The sequence below is a fragment of the Candoia aspera genome, chromosome 6, assembly GCF_035149785.1.
Source record: "Candoia aspera isolate rCanAsp1 chromosome 6, rCanAsp1.hap2, whole genome shotgun sequence".
In the NCBI taxonomy this organism is placed as follows: Eukaryota; Metazoa; Chordata; class Lepidosauria; order Squamata; family Boidae; genus Candoia; species Candoia aspera.
This window is the reverse complement of record NC_086158.1, coordinates 61998015-62014691: the sequence shown is the minus strand read 5'-3', so window position 1 is coordinate 62014691 and position 16677 is coordinate 61998015. Positions and strand designations below refer to the sequence as shown.

Here is a 16677-nt window from a genome sequence, read left to right as displayed (position 1 = left end):
TTCCCATGAAACCCCCTCACAGATCTCTCTATATTTATTCATTAATTCAATTTATAGCTGCCCGTCTCAGATTTGTCACTCTGGGCGGCTCACAGAATTGTAACCACCACCAAAATAATAAACAAAATATAAATAAAGCAACAAAAGCATATGACACCTTTAAAAACCACATCAAAACCATAAAGAACATAATCAGTGTGAGAGTATAATTCATGCTTCACCATCTATACAGCCACCCAGCAGGCTCCACACCCAAGCACCATGACAAAACCATGACTTGAGAGCCTTCCAAAAGGCCAGTAGGATCAGGGCCAATCTAACCTCTGGGGGATGATGTTCCAAAGAGTGGGGGCCACTGACAGCAAAGGCTTTCTTCCTGGGCCCCATCAGGTGACATTCCATAATAAAGGGGACCTACAACATGCCTCTTCTGCCAGACCAGGTGGGATGGATAGATGGAACCAGGACAGGTGGACCATATGAGATATTGTCCTATATCCTGGCCCCATGCCAAGTAGGGCTCTATAGGTTATCACCAGCCCCTTCAATTGAACCCGGAAGGAGGCTGGCAATCAATGCAGTTCTTAGAGCAGAGGCGTAACGTCTGCTGATTGAGGAGCATCCATTACTGCCTGAGGCGCCATATTTGCACCAGTTGCAGCTCCCAGACGCTCTTCAAGGGCAGCCCCATGGACAGTATGCTTCTTTCTTTCTTTCTTTCTTTCTTTCTTTCTTTCTTTCTTTCTTTCTTTCTTTCTTTCATTATATTTCTATGACTGCCCATCTTAGAGCACAAATCTGGGTGACTCACAACAATCCTTTATTTTCTCTTTAGTGTAGGAGCAGCAAAAGACTAATGTTTTGGGAGCTCTTAGATTCATAGCCTGGTCTTGTTTCAGAGTGTTTAATTTTGGGATTAAGGATTCAGACTACCAGGCGGCACTTCTGACTCCAGAGTAGCTGCAGTAGGAACCACAAAAAAAAAAAAAGACATGTAATCTATAAATATTAGAGTAATAACCCTGAAGCCCAACATAAAACAAATTCTATATGGTATGTGCAACTTGCCTCACTCCTCAGCATAACGCTGAAGTGGGATGTCTTCTGTAGTGAACTGCTTTATGGTATTTCCTTGAACATTTCTGATTAACACCATTTCATACTAGTGATTTACAGAGTTTAACGCTACCTCTTAGCCACTGTTAATATTCAGTAATAACAGTTAGTATTTAGTGATGCATCCCCATAAAGGTGGCTGGAATATTACTGTGGAATTAATGCCTGCATATTTCCAAGAACTAACAGTTTCAAAATTCATTGAGGAAAGTTCATGACGACCTCTTAATCTTTTGTCTAGTTTGGAGTCCCTTAAGAGTGTGTATGGCAGGGTGTCCAAACAAGGTTCCCTACAAATGAAATGGGCTGTAGCTGCCGCAAAGGAGGCAGTCCAACTGAAGCTGCCATAATATATTCCCATTGATTTAATTCTCTTGAAGATTCCAGATGATGGGACCAGCTTTGGTAGGTGTAAAAGTATGTGTAAAACTGAGAACACAGAGATGCTTCTTAGGTCCACTCATGGCTCTGCAGTTGCAAATATATCTGACAAGATGCAAACATCTCAGTCTTGTCAGATAGAACTTTAGCTGCGTACACTTTTATTTCACCGAATTCTGACATTACTTTGCTTATGATACTATCCCAGCAGTTCCTAGCAATAGCATGAAGTAGACTGAAAAGAATAAAAACAGTACCAATGAGCAACCAGCAACTTAAAAGTAAGTAAACCAAGATCTGAGCAGCTGATAAAATCAAAGAAGCTCATCCAATAAATAAATTTCTGGATTTTCACAACTTCTTCATTTCTATTAGCTATCCTTTGTGAACAAACATTAACCAGAAAACATGGCCTGTTGCCATCGAACCCACGTCACAGGACTCAGCAGTGTGTTCTTGGAAGGGGAAGTGGCTATAAAAAAAGATACATGTGAAAGGATAACTTGGAAATGTTGAAAGTGGTTTTTCCTATTTCCTTCCTCATAGCAAAATTCAACCACTTTCCCAGATGAATTAGGAGAATCTCTAAGGCAACTGTAGAGCACTGGTTCTATGCATTTAAAAAAAAAAAGAACATTTGAAGTGGGAAAGTATCTGAAAACAGGCCCGTATAGGTAGATTTGGGGGACACTATCTACAACAGTTTCACAATGTTCAAAGCATGGCTAAAATACCATTTTTTTGCAATATACACATTTTTCTCAATGTTTAGAATATTAACAATAGTCTGTTTCCAAACCCATTTTCACCAGATAGGTGTTTTGTTTCATAAACCAGGATTTGATCACAACTATCACATCAAGAGTTGTCTTTTATCTCAAGTAGATAATCAATTAGAACAGGACTAAGAGATAAAAGCATAAACTGTGATAATAAGTGTTTAATTGGAGACACTTTGTAGAGGAAGTCACATATGATTGTCTTCAGTATATATATGTACATCTTTCCTCTTTTTTTAAATCTAATTCAGATGATTCTACTTAGGACTTTCTGCAGACTCCATTTTCATACTTAGCAATATAAAACCAGAAAGATGTTCCCAGGAACAAAAAGCAGCTTTGGACTATGTAAGTCTAGGAATTTCTGCTCATAACTGAAAGGAGAAAGAGATGGCTGCAGTCCTCCGTCAACTGAACTTGGGAAGCACGTGCAGGTGACGTTGTGATCAGAAATGCCCACTGGATAGAAATACATTTGAATCAGCCTTGAGATGCAGACTTGTTACCCATTACTCTAGAAGTATCTTTAGCTTCTGATAGGAAAAAGCAAAACTGACCAGGTTTCATGGATTGGTTTTAAAAAGTGCTCACGATCTAGATTATCAAAATAGCATTAGATGAACCCTACCTGACGTCACTTCTTGGTGAATCAGGTTGTCCATAATACAATACCAAGCTGCAGTATTGTATTGTCAAGATATATTAAGTTCCTATCAGAGCTAAGAGATAAACTGTGTTATCATGCCACAATTTCATATGCATGTAACTTCACAACTATCTTTTCATAGTTGTGTCAAAGGAGAAATGGAGAGCTGAAACCTTCCTCAATCTATTGTCCCAACACACTAGGTTGGAGAAGACAGTACTGGACAGTTTGGCCAGATACTGTAGGTTATGCACATCTGATTCGAGGACTCCTCAGATTCTTAAAAATATATTTCAGAACCGAGATTCTAGAAAGGGAAAACAACACACTTCTTAAATCTGTAACACAGACTGTGAAAGTGAAAACACAACAAGTGGTGATTTGACAGTTCAACTGACAATAGTCAACAGACCTTTTTCTAATACCAAAATGTTTAACTATAGTTCTTGGGCCAATGTCATGTGCAAGTACTGTACTGAACTTTAGATGTGACCTGTCAAATTCATTATACGAATCACATACTATTGGTCTGATAATCTGCTTTAATATCTCTGGGAACTATAACAAGGAAATAAATGCAGGACTTGCTGAGGGGAAATTGAAGATTTCAGGGGCTGCTGAGATAGATGTTCAGACTGCTGCACTTCTAGTGGAATGTCTCATTCTAAATTTCAAAAGTAGACTCATTTAGGAAAAACGAGTAAGTCTATTATATGAGTCCCGTTTTAAAGAGAGCTGAGAGATTTCCCTTTATCTAAGTAAGGGGAAAGCTGATTTGGAATCAAATATTCATTAAATTATTAAGCAATTATGGCAGCATGGGTCTGCGAATAGAACCATTTGATTCGGCTCATGCTGCAGCTTACTCAAAATGACAGTCATGACTGCTGTGCTATCTAATGGTACGAACTGATGGCTCTTGCTTGATTTTAGGCATAGGAGTGGTGATAGCCTAAGGTTTTCAGATCTTAGGCATACAATCCTTTGCAGGGTAGGGATCTACTCCCTAGTCAAATGAGAATGAAATACTGGACCTGGCACTCTGAGGACACACGAAATGTGAGAGCACAAGCTCACGAATAGGTCTTGAAAGGAAAACAAGGGAAAACTTTCCTCTGCTACCCCTGCTGCAGATTGGATCCAAACGGAGGGGGTAAGCCCATTTTGTTAAATAAAAAAACAAAGCAAGTAAACGTGGCGATTCACATCACGTAGCGGATTAAAACCCTCCTAACGTCATGCCACAGTACTTGCAGAAAATTTGGGGGCTTCTTCTGACTAACATTTAACTGTGATCTCAAGTGACAGGCCTAACTCTTTACGGCTCATCAACTAATGAATGTCAGTGGAAAAGGACAATATCTTACTAGTATACTTAGTAGTTGAAGCTGGTGTCGTAGTAAGTGAAGCTGGTGTCGTAGTAAGCCTGCTTGGTTCTGTGAACACAATAAAAACAATTAGCATTAAACATGCTGATCATTCCTTGCATCCAACGACATATAAAAAGCATATGAGATTGGATTATGGTCAGGCTTCCACTGAAATACAGTAAATGCTGCTATTGGAGAGTCAACTGGTACAACCAAACTGGATTACACCAATTCCGAACGGTCTGAATTGGACGGATATTTCAAGGTGTTGGTGTTTGCTTTTGAAATTCTAAATGGCTTGAAAATAAAGATCTGCGTCTCAGTTACCATCCTGTTTTTGAACCTGAAGGAAAGCATTTCTCCAAGTACCTTGAAAACATTATGTGACAACTAAAGAGAACCTTTCTGTTGTATCATTCCAATTATGGAATCTTCTGTTTGTGGAGATATAGCTGGTGCACAGCAACTAGTTTGGCTCCACCTTAAGACACTGTTGATTCTCCTGGTTGAACACTTAAATGGTTGATATGCGGTTGTGTTCTGCTCTGTTGCATCTAATGCCTTTCCCAGTTCATTACGTTGTAGCTACATTGGTTTATGTTCATTTTTGTTTCATTTAATTCAGTATCATTCATTTAACTTCAGAAAGTTCAAACATTGTAAAGATATAAGTCTAGGAATCTCTGCTCACAACTGAAAGGAGAAAAAGATGGCTGCAGTCCTCTGTTAAGTGAACTTGGGAAGCCCGTGGAGGAGCTGTTATGAGCAGAAATGCCCACTGGATGTAAATACATTTGAATAAGGCTTGAGATGCAGACTTGTTACTGATTATTCTAGAAGTATCTTTAGCTTCTGACAGGAAAAAGCAAAACTGATCATGCTATGGAGAGTTAGGGAGGTCAATCTGAGCTTCATTCTCACAGTTTCACTGTTTCCTGGCCGTAAACAACACTTTTGTTTAAGTAACTGATGGCGTCCCTGCCTAGTTCCCCAGGGTCATCGCTGTGGCTCCCTGCTGTTATTGATAGGCGTTGAGTGCAATTGAACATCTCTTCTTACAAAACCTATGTGGAATGTGAATAACATAATAGAGAATGTCTGAGATGGAATGGGAGGGGGCAACTTGGGGAACAGAGGGAAGAGATGCTGCCTAGGGAATGATCAGGTAAAACCAAAGGGAGCATGATTTTGTTAATGTATCCTTACAATATAGCAGAATGTGTGCATCTAGTTGTGTTTCCTCTCTGGTATCGTCTGCAAAGTTTATCAGAGTTCCCACAACTCCTGCATCCAAGTCATTGCTTAAATGTTGAACAGCAAAGGGAAGAGGGTCCTGTGGCACTCAGTAACGTCCCTCCAAGCTAGAGTCCTTCCTGAGCATTCTTTGGCTGCAGCCATTCAGCAAACTGTCAAGCTACCTAGCAGCTGCTTTTGGACACACACACTATGTCTACTGCATTCTCATCTACTAAGCTAGTGTTAATTAAAAAGAAGATAAAATTAGTCTTGCATGATGGTCTGTGAAAAATATGTCCCTGCTCTTGTCCATTATGAGAAGCTTATTGAAGTGCTCACGAGCATGTTGCTTGATATTCTGTTTGAGGAACTTGCCCTGTATAGATGTCAAGCTAGATGTAGTTAACCTGGGTGCTGCTTCTTCCCCTTTTTGAAGATTTGGATAACATTCCCTTAAAAAGAGTTCCACTATAAGGAAAACATCTAAACGTACTGTATTATTTTGTTTTCTCTATCCAGTACAGTATTAAATTGCAGACTACGGAAGATACCTGAGCAGATGACACCAGCGTCTTCTCTGTGGTAGCAATTATGAATATACCATCCTCTATGAGAACAATTTTCTAATTTGTCTTCATTCCCTGTGCAATCTACATCATCCAGAGTTATGTTTCCTGAGCCTTGACCAAAGCCAGCAGATCCAGGTGCTGAGAGAGCTGTTCCACATCCGAGCTGCCTGCACACGACCGTTGCGTCTTTCATGTCCCAGCCATCATCACAGACAGTCCCCCATGAGCCATCGCGGAAGACTTCAACACGTCCCTCACATGTGTTTGTTCCATTGACCACTCTTACAGATTCATCTGAGAAAGATGAGACAGAAACCGTGTTTTTGAATAGAAGATTGGAAATTAGGAGGCATCCAAGACTCCAAGGACATGCAGAATATTTGTTGAAATTTCGTTAGTTAAAAATCAGCTAATTGATGCTTGTGTGTTATAAAAACTCTATTTTCAGTATCTATTGGGGGAGGGGGGTTAATGGGTTCCCATGAAACCCCCTCACAGATCTCTCTATATTTATTCATTAATTCAATTTATAGCTGCCCGTCTCAGATTTGTCACTCTGGGCGGCTCACAGAATTGTAACCACCACCAAAATAATAAACAAAATATAAATAAAGCAACAAAAGCATATGACACCTTTAAAAACCACATCAAAACCATAAAGAACATAATCAGTGTGAGAGTATAATTCATGCTTCACCATCTATACAGCCACCCAGCAGGCTCCACACCCAAGCACCATGACAAAACCATGACTTGAGAGCCTTCCAAAAGGCCAGTAGGATCAGGGCCAATCTAACCTCTGGGGGATGATGTTCCAAAGAGTGGGGGCCACTGACAGCAAAGGCTTTCTTCCTGGGCCCCATCAGGTGACATTCCATAATAAAGGGGACCTACAACATGCCTCTTCTGCCAGACCAGGTGGGATGGATAGATGGAACCAGGACAGGTGGACCATATGAGATATTGTCCTATATCCTGGCCCCATGCCAAGTAGGGCTCTATAGGTTATCACCAGCCCCTTCAATTGAACCCGGAAGGAGGCTGGCAATCAATGCAGTTCTTAGAGCAGAGGCGTAACGTCTGCTGATTGAGGAGCATCCATTACTGCCTGAGGCGCCATATTTGCACCAGTTGCAGCTCCCAGACGCTCTTCAAGGGCAGCCCCATGGACAGTATGCTTCTTTCTTTCTTTCTTTCTTTCTTTCTTTCTTTCTTTCTTTCTTTCTTTCTTTCTTTCTTTCTTTCTTTCATTATATTTCTATGACTGCCCATCTTAGAGCACAAATCTGGGTGACTCACAACAATCCTTTATTTTCTCTTTAGTGTAGGAGCAGCAAAAGACTAATGTTTTGGGAGCTCTTAGATTCATAGCCTGGTCTTGTTTCAGAGTGTTTAATTTTGGGATTAAGGATTCAGACTACCAGGCGGCACTTCTGACTCCAGAGTAGCTGCAGTAGGAACCACAAAAAAAAAAAAAGACATGTAATCTATAAATATTAGAGTAATAACCCTGAAGCCCAACATAAAACAAATTCTATATGGTATGTGCAACTTGCCTCACTCCTCAGCATAACGCTGAAGTGGGATGTCTTCTGTAGTGAACTGCTTTATGGTATTTCCTTGAACATTTCTGATTAACACCATTTCATACTAGTGATTTACAGAGTTTAACGCTACCTCTTAGCCACTGTTAATATTCAGTAATAACAGTTAGTATTTAGTGATGCATCCCCATAAAGGTGGCTGGAATATTACTGTGGAATTAATGCCTGCATATTTCCAAGAACTAACAGTTTCAAAATTCATTGAGGAAAGTTCATGACGACCTCTTAATCTTTTGTCTAGTTTGGAGTCCCTTAAGAGTGTGTATGGCAGGGTGTCCAAACAAGGTTCCCTACAAATGAAATGGGCTGTAGCTGCCGCAAAGGAGGCAGTCCAACTGAAGCTGCCATAATATATTCCCATTGATTTAATTCTCTTGAAGATTCCAGATGATGGGACCAGCTTTGGTAGGTGTAAAAGTATGTGTAAAACTGAGAACACAGAGATGCTTCTTAGGTCCACTCATGGCTCTGCAGTTGCAAATATATCTGACAAGATGCAAACATCTCAGTCTTGTCAGATAGAACTTTAGCTGCGTACACTTTTATTTCACCGAATTCTGACATTACTTTGCTTATGATACTATCCCAGCAGTTCCTAGCAATAGCATGAAGTAGACTGAAAAGAATAAAAACAGTACCAATGAGCAACCAGCAACTTAAAAGTAAGTAAACCAAGATCTGAGCAGCTGATAAAATCAAAGAAGCTCATCCAATAAATAAATTTCTGGATTTTCACAACTTCTTCATTTCTATTAGCTATCCTTTGTGAACAAACATTAACCAGAAAACATGGCCTGTTGCCATCGAACCCACGTCACAGGACTCAGCAGTGTGTTCTTGGAAGGGGAAGTGGCTATAAAAAAAGATACATGTGAAAGGATAACTTGGAAATGTTGAAAGTGGTTTTTCCTATTTCCTTCCTCATAGCAAAATTCAACCACTTTCCCAGATGAATTAGGAGAATCTCTAAGGCAACTGTAGAGCACTGGTTCTATGCATTTAAAAAAAAAAAGAACATTTGAAGTGGGAAAGTATCTGAAAACAGGCCCGTATAGGTAGATTTGGGGGACACTATCTACAACAGTTTCACAATGTTCAAAGCATGGCTAAAATACCATTTTTTTGCAATATACACATTTTTCTCAATGTTTAGAATATTAACAATAGTCTGTTTCCAAACCCATTTTCACCAGATAGGTGTTTTGTTTCATAAACCAGGATTTGATCACAACTATCACATCAAGAGTTGTCTTTTATCTCAAGTAGATAATCAATTAGAACAGGACTAAGAGATAAAAGCATAAACTGTGATAATAAGTGTTTAATTGGAGACACTTTGTAGAGGAAGTCACATATGATTGTCTTCAGTATATATATGTACATCTTTCCTCTTTTTTTAAATCTAATTCAGATGATTCTACTTAGGACTTTCTGCAGACTCCATTTTCATACTTAGCAATATAAAACCAGAAAGATGTTCCCAGGAACAAAAAGCAGCTTTGGACTATGTAAGTCTAGGAATTTCTGCTCATAACTGAAAGGAGAAAGAGATGGCTGCAGTCCTCCGTCAACTGAACTTGGGAAGCACGTGCAGGTGACGTTGTGATCAGAAATGCCCACTGGATAGAAATACATTTGAATCAGCCTTGAGATGCAGACTTGTTACCCATTACTCTAGAAGTATCTTTAGCTTCTGATAGGAAAAAGCAAAACTGACCAGGTTTCATGGATTGGTTTTAAAAAGTGCTCACGATCTAGATTATCAAAATAGCATTAGATGAACCCTACCTGACGTCACTTCTTGGTGAATCAGGTTGTCCATAATACAATACCAAGCTGCAGTATTGTATTGTCAAGATATATTAAGTTCCTATCAGAGCTAAGAGATAAACTGTGTTATCATGCCACAATTTCATATGCATGTAACTTCACAACTATCTTTTCATAGTTGTGTCAAAGGAGAAATGGAGAGCTGAAACCTTCCTCAATCTATTGTCCCAACACACTAGGTTGGAGAAGACAGTACTGGACAGTTTGGCCAGATACTGTAGGTTATGCACATCTGATTCGAGGACTCCTCAGATTCTTAAAAATATATTTCAGAACCGAGATTCTAGAAAGGGAAAACAACACACTTCTTAAATCTGTAACACAGACTGTGAAAGTGAAAACACAACAAGTGGTGATTTGACAGTTCAACTGACAATAGTCAACAGACCTTTTTCTAATACCAAAATGTTTAACTACAGTTCTTGGGCCAATGTCATGTGCAAGTACTGTACTGAACTTTAGATGTGACCTGTCAAATTCATTATACGAATCACATACTATTGGTCTGATAATCTGCTTTAATATCTCTGGGAACTATAACAAGGAAATAAATGCAGGACTTGCTGAGGGGAAATTGAAGATTTCAGGGGCTGCTGAGATAGATATTCAGACTGCTGCACTTCTAGTGGAATGTCTCATTCTAAATTTCAAAAGTAGACTCATTTAGGAAAAACGAGTAAGTCCATTATCTGAGTCCCGTTTTAAAGAGAGCTGAGAGATTTCCCTTTATCGAAGTAAGAGGAAAGCTGATTTGGAATCAAATATTCATTAAATTATTAAGCAATTATGGCAGCATGGGTCTGCGAATAGAACCATTTGATTCGGCTCATGCTGCAGCTTACTCAAAATGACAGTCATGACTGCTGTGCTATCTAATGGTACGAACTGATGGCTCTTGCTTGATTTTAGGCATAGGAGTGGTGATAGCCTAAGGTTTTCAGATCTTAGGCATACAATCCTTTGCAGGGTAGGGATCTACTCCCTAGTCAAATGAGAATGAAATACTGGACCTGGCACTCTGAGGACACACGAAATGTGAGAGCACAAGCTCACGAATAGGTCTTGAAAGGAAAGCAAGGGAAAACTTTCCTCTGCTACCCCTGCTGCAGATTGGATCCAAACGGAGGGGGTAAGCCCATTTTGTTAAATAAAAAAACAAAGCAAGTAAACGTGGCGATTCACATCACGTAGCGGATTAAAACCCTCCTAACGTCATGCCACAGTACTTGCAGAAAATTTGGGGGCTTCTTCTGACTAACATTTAACTGTGATCTCAAGTGACAGGCCTAACTCTTTACGGCTCATCAACTAATGAATGTCAGTGGAAAAGGACAATATCTTACTAGTATACTTAGTAGTTGAAGCTGGTGTCGTAGTAAGTGAAGCTGGTGTCGTAGTAAGCCTGCTTGGTTCTGTGAACACAATAAAAACAATTAGCATTAAACATGCTGATCATTCCTTGCATCCAACGACATATAAAAAGCATATGAGATTGGATTATGGTCAGGCTTCCACTGAAATACAGTAAATGCTGCTATTGGAGAGTCAACTGGTACAACCAAACTGGATTACACCAATTCCGAACGGTCTGAATTGGACGGATATTTCAAGGTGTTGGTGTTTGCTTTTGAAATTCTAAATGGCTTGAAAATAAAGATCTGCGTCTCAGTTACCATCCTGTTTTTGAACCTGAAGGAAAGCATTTCTCCAAGTACCTTGAAAACATTATGTGACAACTAAAGAGAACCTTTCTGTTGTATCATTCCAATTATGGAATCTTCTGTTTGTGGAGATATAGCTGGTGCACAGCAACTAGTTTGGCTCCACCTTAAGACACTGTTGATTCTCCTGGTTGAACACTTAAATGGTTGATATGCGGTTGTGTTCTGCTCTGTTGCATCTAATGCCTTTTCCAGTTCATTACGTTGTAGCTACATTGGTTTATGTTCATTTTTGTTTCATTTAATTCAGTATCATTCATTTAACTTCAGAAAGTTCAAACATTGTAAAGATATAAGTCTAGGAATCTCTGCTCACAACTGAAAGGAGAAAAAGATGGCTGCAGTCCTCTGTTAAGTGAACTTGGGAAGCCCGTGGAGGAGCTGTTATGAGCAGAAATGCCCACTGGATGTAAATACATTTGAATAAGGCTTGAGATGCAGACTTGTTACTGATTATTCTAGAAGTATCTTTAGCTTCTGACAGGAAAAAGCAAAACTGATCATGCTATGGAGAGTTAGGGAGGTCAATCTGAGCTTCATTCTCACAGTTTCACTGTTTCCTGGCCGTAAACAACACTTTTGTTTAAGTAACTGATGGCGTCCCTGCCTAGTTCCCCAGGGTCATCGCTGTGGCTCCCTGCTGTTATTGATAGGCGTTGAGTGCAATTGATCATCTCTTCTTACAAAACCTATGTGGAATGTGAATAACATAATAGAGAATGTCTGAGATGGAATGGGAGGGGGCAACTTGGGGAACAGAGGGAAGAGATGCTGCCTAGGGAATGATCAGGTAAAACCAAAGGGAGCATGATTTTGTTAATGTATCCTTACAATATAGCAGAATGTGTGCATCTAGTTGTGTTTCCTCTCTGGTATCGTCTGCAAAGTTTATCAGAGTTCCCACAACTCCTGCATCCAAGTCATTGCTTAAATGTTGAACAGCAAAGGGAAGAGGGTCCTGTGGCACTCAGTAACGTCCCTCCAAGCTAGAGTCCTTCCGGAGCATTCTTTGGCTGCAGCCATTCAGCAAACTGTCAAGTTACCTAGCAGCTGCTTTTGGACACACACACTATGTCTACTGCATTCTCATCTACAAAGCTAGTGTTAATTAAAAAGAAGATAAAATTAGTCTTGCATGATGGTCTGTGAAAAATATGTCCCTGCTCTTGTCCATTATGAGAAGCTTATTGAAGTGCTCACGAGCATGTTGCTTGATATTCTGTTTGAGGAACTTGCCCTGTATAGATGTCAAGCTAGATGTAGTTAACCTGGGTGCTGCTTCTTCCCCTTTTTGAAGATTTGGATAACATTCCCTTAAAAAGAGTTCCACTATAAGGAAAACATCTAAACGTACTGTATTATTTTGTTTTCTCTATCCAGTACAGTATTAAATTGCAGACTACGGAAGATACCTGAGCAGATGACACCAGCGTCTTCTCTGTGGTAGCAATTATGAATATACCATCCTCTATGAGAACAATTTTCTAATTTGTCTTCATTCCCTGTGCAATCTACATCATCCAGAGTTATGTTTCCTGAGCCTTGACCAAAGCCAGCAGATCCAGGTGCTGAGAGAGCTGTTCCACATCCGAGCTGCCTGCACACGACCGTTGCGTCTTTCATGTCCCAGCCATCATCACAGACAGTCCCCCATGAGCCATCGCGTAAGACTTCAACACGTCCCTCACATGTGTTTGTTCCATTGACCACTCTTACAGATTCATCTGAGAAAGATGAGACAGAAACCGTGTTTTTGAATAGAAGATTGGAAATTAGGAGGCATCCGAGACTCCAAGGACATGCAGAATATTTGTTGAAATTTCGTTAGTTAAAAATCAGCTAATTGATGCTTGTGTGTTATAAAAACTCTATTTTCAGTATCTATTGGGGGAGGGGGGTTAATGGGTTCCCATGAAACCCCCTCACAGATCTCTCTATATTTATTCATTAATTCAATTTATAGCTGCCCGTCTCAGATTTGTCACTCTGGGCGGCTCACAGAATTGTAACCACCACCAAAATAATAAACAAAATATAAATAAAGCAACAAAAGCATATGACACCTTTAAAAACCACATCAAAACCATAAAGAACATAATCAGTGTGAGAGTATAATTCATGCTTCACCATTTATACAGCCACCCAGCAGGCTCCACACCCAAGCACCATGACAAAACCATGACTTGAGAGCCTTCCAAAAGGCCAGTAGGATCAGGGCCAATCTAACCTCTGGGGGATGATGTTCCAAAGAGTGGGGGCCACTGACAGCAAAGGCTTTCTTCCTGGGCCCCATCAGGTGACATTCCATAATAAAGGGGACCTACAACATGCCTCTTCTGCCAGACCAGGTGGGATGGATAGATGGAACCAGGACAGGTGGACCATATGAGATATTGTCCTATATCCTGGCCCCATGCCAAGTAGGGCTCTATAGGTTATCACCAGCCCCTTCAATTGAACCCGGAAGGAGGCTGGCAATCAATGCAGTTCTTAGAGCAGAGGCGTAACGTCTGCTGATTGAGGAGCATCCATTACTGCCTGAGGCGCCATATTTGCACCAGTTGCAGCTCCCAGACACTCTTCAAGGGCAGCCCCATGGACAGTATGCTCCTTTCCTTCCTTCCTTCCTTCCTTCCTTCCTTCCTTCCTTCCTTCCTTCCTTCCTTCCTTCCTTCCTTCCTTCTATTTCTGTGACTGCCCATCTTAGAGAACACATTTGGGTGACTCACAACAATCCTTTCTTTTCTTTTTAGTGTAGGAGCAGTGAAAGAAAAATGTTTTGGGAGCTCTTAGATTCGTAGCCTGGTCTTGTTTCAGAGTGTTTAATTTTGGAATTAAGAACTCAAACCTGACCAGGTTTCATGGAATCAACAGATAGCTGGCCAGTAACTTGCAAGTAAACGTGAAAATGAATTGTTGTGGAGAGCCACAGAGATGACAGTGACAGTCACATAAAAAAAAAAGGATCCTCTAATTCCAGGAAACTTCAAAAAGGTAAGGAAGAAGCTCAGATTGACTCCTCCCTAATTCCTTGTAGTCTGAGAGGGAAGGAGGGCTCTCAAGAACCTGTTACCATAGCCAATATCACTATAGTCCCAGCTGGTGTCCTGATCTGACCTATCTTGAAGGGCTGATATCGGTCTTCAAAGCCGGACTGAATTTTGCCCTCCTTCCCTCTCTTGCCATAGAGAGTTAGTAGGAGGTCGATCTGAGCTCCTTTCTCACCCTTTCGCTATTTCCTGGCCTTAAAGGGCACTTTTGTTTAGGTATCTGATGTTGCCTCTGCCTGGTTCCCCAGGGTCACCTCTGTGGCTCACTCCTGTTATTGATAGGCATTGAGTGCAATTGATCATCTCTTCTTACAATGTCTTATATAGTCACCTGAGGAAGATAAGACAGAAACCGTGTTTTTGAGTGGAAGACTGGAAATTATGAGGCATCTGAGACTCCAAAGACACACAAAACAGTTTTCAAAATTTGCTATTAATTAGGATTGGTTTGAAGGTCTTTTATAAGCTTCTGTTACGAAAAACTTTTTCAGTATGTTATTTGATTGTCTTCAGTTTTGGGATTAAGGATGTAGATTTACCAGGCAGCTTTTCTGAGTGTGAAGTAGCAGTTACAACTAAAAAAACAAGGCATGGAATCTATAATTGCTGGGGTAACAGTGCTGATGCCAATCATTAAAAATTATACATAATTAATGAAATTTGCCTTAACCCCCAGCATAACACTGAAGAGGTGGAATATCCAACATAATACCACTGAACCTGTTCAGTAGTCAACTGCCTATGTTGCATTTCTTTGGACAGTTCTCACTAACACTAGTTAATACTAGCCCCTAGCCACCATTATGACTAAATAAAGTCCACGTTCTTTACTGACATAGCTTCATATTTGTGGCTGAAATATAACCTTAGCACTGGCATATTTCAAAGAACAATACTTCCAAAATTAATTGAGGAAGGATCATGGCAATTGCATAATTCTCTCTCTTGAAGATTCTGGGCCATGGGACATCTTTGGTGTGTCCAGTTCAATGTATCCTTTTCTAGGTCTATATAATATTCTTAATTGCCTGAGCAAAAAGTGAATAAGACAATTTATGATTATTCATTTGAGAATACAGTAGCGCTGAAAATCTATGAGAAGATGCAAAATCTGGGTGTCGTCAGATATAACTTTAGCTATTTGTTTCACAGAATTTGGACAATTACCTCTCCAAGTGGCTTACAGCCACCCAGGTTCCAACACTTCAATTAAATCCCCAGATCTTCCATCCATTGAACCTTTTTACATAAAGTACAAGTGATGTGAATTTAACAACCAATTACTGGACTACATTTTAGATTGCTTATTAGTGCATGGTTGTAGAAAGTAAAAGTGTGCATTCTCCTGGGCATTTCTTACCAGGGACCCCTTCTGACCCTGCATGTGCAATTGTTTCTGCAATTACAGGATGAATGAATAACTTTATTGATTAGTCAATTGACCATATCAAAAGCAATTACGGTAGTAGCAGCTTAAAAACAACCTACAAAAAATTCAGATTAGAGAACATATTTGGGGCATAATAACACTTAACCAGACACGAAATAAATTGTATATACTAAGTGAAACCTGCATGACACTGGTGGGAAATCTTTAGCAGTAAACTGCTTATATATGATCTCGTAGCTCACTAACAAAGGACCTTTGCATACCAGAGATTTACAATGTTTATAATATGAAACAGCCACTGGCATGACTCAACAAAGTCTTTTTTCCTCAATGATATATTATCAAACAATGATGGCTGGATTAAAATGATAGCCATAGCCAGGGAGCCAATAGTTTCACTGAACTTCCAGATGTAGAAGACCAATCTTGAACAAGCTAATTTTTTAAAAAACTCTAACTGGAATTTCTGATACCTATCATTGATGCATAATACTTTATCAGAAAGTTTCAGCTTTGGAATGGAAAAAAGTTGGCAACTCACCAGGACTCTCTTCAGGAAGACCTGCTCATAATGAAAGGAGATTTAAATGTCACTCGTATTGATTTATTCTTCATATTATTATTCTATTAATCCTACCATATATTTCAGTGAATAATTAACAAAAACTAGGAAAACTATCCCTTTATCAGATTTAGAATCATCATCATCATCATCATCACCCCCCCCAACAACAACTTTATTTACAGTCAGAAACCAGCTGTCTGTAGACAATACATACAGTATAACCGTAGAGGACACCAAAAAGGTAAGAAACAAATAAAGTTTTTCTGATCTAATTAACTATTCCTGCATATACACACATATACGTATACACACATCCACATATACGCATAGACAAGCATGCTTTTTAAAGGGACACCTAGACTATTAATTCCTAAAAAGCAATGGCTGTGGGACAAAACTGCCTTTATAGAATTTTCTGGA

At 39.8% G+C, this 16677-nt stretch overlaps 1 protein-coding gene across 1 annotated transcript in view; it reads right to left on the bottom strand.

Annotated features, from left to right (window-relative positions):
* DMBT1 (deleted in malignant brain tumors 1) overlaps nt 1-16677 on the bottom strand; it is a 294810-nt gene that overhangs the window by 111745 nt on the left and 166388 nt on the right. The window contains 2 exon segments of the mRNA XM_063307816.1: nt 6080-6456; nt 12607-12976. Of these exon segments, the coding sequence (XP_063163886.1) occupies nt 6080-6456; nt 12607-12976 (747 nt within the window).